This window comes from Eimeria mitis, genomic scaffold, assembly GCF_000499745.2.
Source record: "Eimeria mitis Houghton genomic scaffold, Emh_scaff128, whole genome shotgun sequence".
NCBI classification, from domain to species: domain Eukaryota; phylum Apicomplexa; class Conoidasida; order Eucoccidiorida; family Eimeriidae; genus Eimeria; species Eimeria mitis.
This window is the reverse complement of record NW_013568572.1, coordinates 24728-31014: the sequence shown is the minus strand read 5'-3', so window position 1 is coordinate 31014 and position 6287 is coordinate 24728. Positions and strand designations below refer to the sequence as shown.

The 6287-nt window shown below is 49.1% G+C and overlaps 2 protein-coding genes across 2 annotated transcripts in view; one reads left to right on the top strand and one right to left on the bottom strand.

The window, feature by feature from the left end:
• Positions 1-1956: 1956 nt before the first annotated feature.
• EMH_0090910 (ribosomal protein L21, putative) lies at positions 1957-3456 on the top strand (the record flags this gene model as incomplete). Its single annotated transcript, XM_013494773.1, has 3 exons — positions 1957-2094; positions 2611-2832; positions 3337-3456. 3 exons carry the CDS (start codon positions 1957-1959, stop codon positions 3454-3456), a joined length of 480 nt encoding a protein of 159 aa, XP_013350227.1.
• Positions 3457-4137: 681 nt separating this feature from the next.
• The window catches only part of EMH_0090800 (elongation factor Tu GTP-binding domain-containing protein, putative), a gene marked incomplete at both ends in the record, with an annotated part of 10521 nt that continues 8371 nt past the window's right edge, over positions 4138-6287 (bottom strand). The window contains 3 exons of the mRNA XM_013494772.1: positions 4138-4358; positions 4579-4666; positions 4749-4940. Of these exons, the coding sequence (XP_013350226.1) occupies positions 4138-4358; positions 4579-4666; positions 4749-4940 (501 nt within the window). The remainder of the gene's footprint in view (positions 4359-4578; positions 4667-4748; positions 4941-6287) is intronic.

Here is a 6287-nt window from a genome sequence, read left to right as displayed (position 1 = left end):
CAACCAACTACGAATATGAAGGTCCTCGCTGCAACAGCAGCAGCAGATTCTCTCTATCTCAGCAGCTGCACCAGCAGTTGCAGCAGCAGTTGCAGCAGCAGCTGCAGCAGCAGCTGCAGCAGCAGCTGCAGGCGACCCGCAAAGGCCGTCGTCTGTTTAATCCCCCTATGCAAAAAGCATAGGCCTCCTTACTAGCAGCAGCAGCAGCAACAGCTGCTGCTGCATCTGCTGCTGCAGCAGCAGCAGCAGCTTCAACAGCAAACATACTATTTTATTAATGCATATCCTGCACGGGTTTTCCTTTTGTTTTGGTTTTGCTGCTCTGAGGTGTATGTACACCTCGTGGCTGCTGCTGTCTTTCTCTACCTTTGTGCATGCACTGCAGCGCGGCGCTTAACAGAAGCAGATTCCCTGCTGCTGCAGCAGCAGCAACTGCAGCAGCAGCAGCAGCAACTGCAGCAGCAGCAGCAGCAGGGATTCTGTCTCGCCAGTAGCCACGTTATCTCTTTATCTATCCGTATGCAAACACAGACACAGCAATCACCTAAACTACAAACCCTAAACCCTAAAACTCTAAACCCTAAACCCTAAACCCTAAACCCTAAACCCCTAACACATGATTAAAGAGGGAGGGGCCTCACACCTGGGTCTCAGGTACCCTAGCAGAAGCAATGAAACAAGATGGGGGGCCCCCAGGGGCCCCCCTCTTGGCATATGCCGTGCTAAGTCGAGATAAAGAAGGTACTACAATACCCCCCAGTCAACCTTCAGCAGCAGCAGCTGCTGCTGCTGCTGAAGACAGCTGCTGCTGCTGAAGACAGCTGCTGCTGCTGCTGCTGCTGCACTACTGCTGCTGTTGCTGCTGCTGCTGCTGCTGCTGCTACTACTGCTGCTGTTGCTGCTGCTGCTGCTGTAGCGTCTGCAGGCGAAGGCTGTGCTGAAGGGGCTGAGTTTGTGTATGGGCTGTACGTGGGGGTTCTCTGCGTTTGTTGCTATTTTTCTTTTTATTTAATATTTATTTGTGTTTTTAATTATTTTTAATAAATAATAATTTAATTTGCATCAATTAATTTAATATAAATGTATATACACAACAACACAACTAGCTATGTGCCTGGGGGGCCCTAGGTACAGACAGACGAGAGAGGGGCCCCCCGCCACCGCTGGGGGCCCCTACCCTCGACTTAGCTGCTGTGTTGTGCTGCAGTAGCAGAAAGTGCATAAAGAAGAAATAAACTATATTTATTTTATTTATAGTTTTTGTTTTCTGCTGCTGCTGACTCCCTGGGGCCCCCCTGAGTGATGAGCTTAGTGGCTGTGGGGGCCCCCCAGCGCAACAGACAATGAAGAGGGGGGCCCCCCAAAGAGGATAGGGTACAGAAGGAGAATGTATTGCTGCTGCTGGCCTCAGCAGTAGAGGCCTTCGGGGCCCCCATCGTCAGCATGCACATAGAGAGAGAGCCACACAAATTCGTGCTGTTGTTGCTGCTGCTGCTGCTGCTGCAGCAGCCAAAACAGCAGCAACAGCAGCAGACACAGTGGGCCTCTCTGCATGCTACCTCTGCCTTTGTACTTCCTGCTGCTCCCTTTGCTTCTCCACCTTGCTGCCGTCTGCTGGGTTGCGGGGGGCCCCCCTCTTTCTTCTCTTCTGTGGGGCCCCCCAGGTCCCCCCCAGCGGCTTCTAGGGGGCCCCTAAGTACCCCCTTCGGGGGGCCCCTTGGGGCCCCCCTAAGTAACCCCTGCAGGGGGCCCCTTGGGGGCCCCCTTGCTGGGGACCACCTTGCTGGGGGCCCCCTAAGAGGCCCCGTTGGGGGGCCCCTGAGGGGCCCCCTTGGGGGGCCCCCCCTATTTGCTTTTCTTTCGTCTCCCGCGCAGGAGAAACTAGCTGTGTGTATGGACGGCAAGGAACGGAGCGGAGAATATTTTGTGGCTGAGATTGGGGGAGCGAAGCGGTGGATGGAGGTGGGGCGTTTCTATGATGTTAATAGAATAAAACAAAAAGAAGGGGGCTTGCTGCTGCTGCTGCGGGTGCTGCTGCTGCAGCAAAAGGACGGGCCCACTCTCGTTGGGCAGCCCTTCCTTGAACATATACGCGTAAGTCCGAACGTAACTCAGCTAGCTAGCTATCTAGCTAGCTAGCTAGGTAGATAGCTAGCTAGCTAGGTAGCTAGCTAGCGAGATAGATAGATAGATAGATAGATAGATAGATAGATAGAACGGTAGATGGATATATGGATAGCTAGCTAGCTAGCTAGCTAGCTAGCTAGCTATATAGGTAGCTAGGTAGCTAGCTACCTAGCTAGTCACATATACATATATCGTTATCTAGCTATCTAGTAATTTAACTATAAGCAGCTAGCTAGCTATTCATCCATGTCTAGCTAGCTATCTGTCTATCTAGCTAGCTAGCCACAATATACATAGCTGGCTACTAGCTAGCTAGCATGTATATAATATTTATATTTTTTGCGGTTGTTACAGAGCATGAGTCCTAGACATTCTGCTGCTATCACTGCAACATTTCTGCTGCCGCTGCTGCTGCTGCTGTTGCTGCTGTTGCTGCTGCTGCTGCTGCTGCTGCTGCTGCTGCTGCTGCTGTTGCTGCTGCAGGTGCGAGCTCGCGTGCTGCAGCACTTTCGGGGCCCGAAGCTGCACCTGGGTAAACACCGGCGGAAGAAGTGGAGAAAGATGTGGGGCCACCGCCAGGCGATGAGCCGTCTGCACATAGAAGCCATAGAAAACCTCGCAGCAGCAAACGAGCTGCAGCAGCAGCAGCAGCAGCAGCAGCTGCAGCAGCAGCAGCAGCAGGATTCTCTCGTTTCTGCTCTACTCGTACGCTTATGAATTTGGCTTTCACTCTGTTCTTCTTTATTTTTCTTTATTTTTCTTTTTTTCTTTTTTTTCTTTTTTTCTTTCTTTTTGTTTCTTTTTGTTTCTTTTTTCTTCTCTTTCTTTCTTTTTCTTTTTTTCTTTCTCTTTCTTTCTTTTCTTTTTTTTCTTTTTTTCTTTCTTTTTGTTTCTTTTTCTTTTTTTCTTTCTTTTTGTTTCTTTCTGCTTTCTTCTTGATCCTCTTTGTTCTTCCTCTTTCTTTTTCTGTCTTATTCTTTTCTTCTTTCTTCTTTGTTCTTCTTTTTTTTTTCTTCTTTTTTCTTTTTTTCTTCTTCTTTGTTCTTTTCTTCTTTTTTTTCTTCTTTCTTCTTTTCTTCTTTTTTTTTCTTTTTTCTTTTCTTCTTTTTTCTTTTTTCGTCCTTTCTTTTTTATTCCTTTCTTCTTTTTATTTCTTCTTTCTTCTTCTTCTCTGCTGAAAACAGCAACCAATGTGGTTATATGCTGCAGCAACAGAACCACGGCAGCAGTAGCAGTATCAGCAGCAGCAGCAGCAGCAGCAGCAGCAGCAGCAGCAGCAGCAGCAGCAGCACCAACACGTTTAACCTCACTATATGCATGCCCATGTAATGCGTCTTATACATGTTTAAATAAAAGCAAATAAAAAGATATAAAAGTATAAATAGAATATATTTGTGTTTATTATTTTATTTATATATTTCTTCAGGCAATTCGTCGCTACGAGCGGCCAAGCCGTGACCTGCCTGCATACAGAGCAGCAGGTGTATCTCCTGCGGTGTATAGGGAGCTCCCGCTGCTGGGTGATGATCCTCTGGCTCTTATAGACCCTCACTTTAATTCTTTTGTTGCATGCAGACTAGCTAAGGGGTACACAGACATTCTGCCTATACTGGGAGAGGGATTCAGCCCCGAACAAAACATACACACACAACACAAGTAATCCTCGTGCTGTTGCTGCTGCTGCTGCTGCTGCTGCGGCGGCGGCAGCAACAGCAATCAACACAGCAACAGCAACACCTGCTGCTGCTGCTGCTGCAAGCGGGTAGCAGCAGAAGCAGCTGCTGTTTCTGCTGCGGGGTTTTCTTTCTTTTTGTTGGTTTTGTTGACTCGTCTCACTGCAGCACTGCCGCAGCAGATGGATGCGTATATCAGGGGTCTCTAGGGTTTAGGGTTTAGGGTTTAGGGTCTAGGGTTTAGGTTCTTTACTTGTCGGGCTGTGTTGTTGTCTTTACCATTGAGACAAATTAAAACAGCAACAACACAGACAAAGACAAAGACAGACCTAGCGGCTCAGGGGGGGGTTAGGATGGGGGCCCCCTGGGGGCCCCCTAACGCAAAGAGAGACGGCGGCTGCATCAAGGCAGGGAAGGGGAGGGGGCCCCTTGAGAGGCGCTTCCTCTGCTGCTGCCGCTGCCGCTGCTGCTGCTGCTGCTGCTGCTGCTGCTGTGCATGCGCTGGTGGTGTCTGCGAGGCGCCGCCGGGGAGGCTAAGAAGGCGCAGCGGGCGCGAGCCTGGAGCAGCAGCAACGGAGATGAGCAGCAATTTGTTTTATTGTAACACAGCAATATGCATGCATGCATGCATGCAGACAGAGAGACAGAAACACAGGTAGAGACAGAGATACAGAGGCATAGATAGAAGAGATACACAGACACAAACAGATACAGAGAGACATGATGTTGCTGCTGCTACTGCTGCTGCTGCTGCTGCTGCTGCTGCTGCTGCTCTCACCACCGTCTCTCCAAGCGTAAATGGCTGACTCGGCACTTCTGGGGTATTCAAGTTTTGGGGCTGCATGCGGCTGGCCCTGGGGAGCAAACTAAACAACAAAAAAACAAAGAAATCAACAGTGAAACAAAAGAACAACGAGCTGCTCAGACCTGCTGCTGCTGCTGACGTACCCGCCTCCATCCAAGATGCTGCTCCTGCTGCTGCTGCTCCTGCTGCTGCTGCTGCTGCTGCTGCTGCGGGTAGCCTCCAGCCGCAGCGGGCAAGGAGGGGTCGGCCGGGTCAAAGGGTTTGCAGCCAGAGGCCTTGAAGGAGGGCTGGGGGGGAGTTGAGGGGTCTCCGTGGCAGCTTTCGCGGGGAGGTTCCTGCAGAAGATGAAATATCTGAATAGAGAGGTGCATATACACCTGAGAATGAATGCGCACCAAGTCCGCGGGGTCTTCGCTGATGGAGGAAGCACGGGGGAGCAGCTCGCGCGCACGGAAACTCGTGCAGCTGACGATCGAGGAGTTCTGAGGACGGCAATCGCTGCAGCAGCTGGCGGGGCTGGGGTCTGCTCCTGCACTCCGTTCTGTCTCAGTGGCTGACGAGTGCGCCTCTGTGCTGTTTCCTGTGTCAGTGGTGGTATTTCACATGTAAAACGAACTGAATATATGAAGCTTGCTACCTGTGCACGTGCCAGCAGCGTCCCTCGTGGGTGTTCTGTGCGGAGGTGTACACGGAAACTCGAGAAATTCAACTTGCATTTCATGGTGCGTTTGCTGCTGTTTCGCAAACGCCTCAATGCACGTCGCCCTTCAAATTGTGTTTTTTCTCCACCAGGTTGATGTTTTCGTTGTAAGAAACGGACGGTATCCGTTTGTTTGTGCCGCTGCACCGCACGAGTTGACGGTTCAGGTTGCTCGGTTTGCAGCTGGGGTGGAAGGACACGCATTTTGTAGAGAAACGAACATGCCGGGATAAAAGAGGAACCCCCGACAATGATGAGAGAATATTCATTCAATGGAATGAAAATAAAGCCCGTGTTCCCTCAAACGTAAAGCCCGCTTGATGCAGAAATCGATGTGTGGGCGTCGGGTGTATAGGCAGCTCTGGAAAGCTTATTTTCTGAGCTTGTGTTCGAAGGTTTCGTCACAAATATAGAGTGATTAAAATACGCTATGAGCAGCATTTATAATGTTTTTATAATTCAAAACGAGGATCGCGGGAAAATACGTTATTTTCCCGCCACCATCGTGTATTCCGTTTCGCTCAAACTCAACAGAATCAGAACTTGCAAAATTAGAGGTTTCCATGAAAAAATACCAAAAAAACAAAAATTTTTGCAGAATTTCTATGCCGACGACTTCGTTCAAGTCGGACGTATTCTATTTCGCGTGGCTTTCCCCTTTTTTTTTTTTTTTTTTTTTTTTTTTTTTTTTTTTTTTTTCAGGATATTTGCACAGAGCACGAGATGCCGGCGGCGGCACACGCCTCTGCGGTCTATGCAGGAGCTTTCATGAAGTGGTGGCCAGCGAGGAACGAAGGTGGACTTTTCTCTCTTTCTTCGAACGCCAGCAACACGTCGCCTTCTTCAAACTCCTCAAAAGAACTCTCAAATATTATGGCGCCGTCGCGGCCTGCAGGTCAACACGTGCAAGTGATATAATATATATTCTATATATATATATATATATATATATATATATATATATATATATATATATATATAT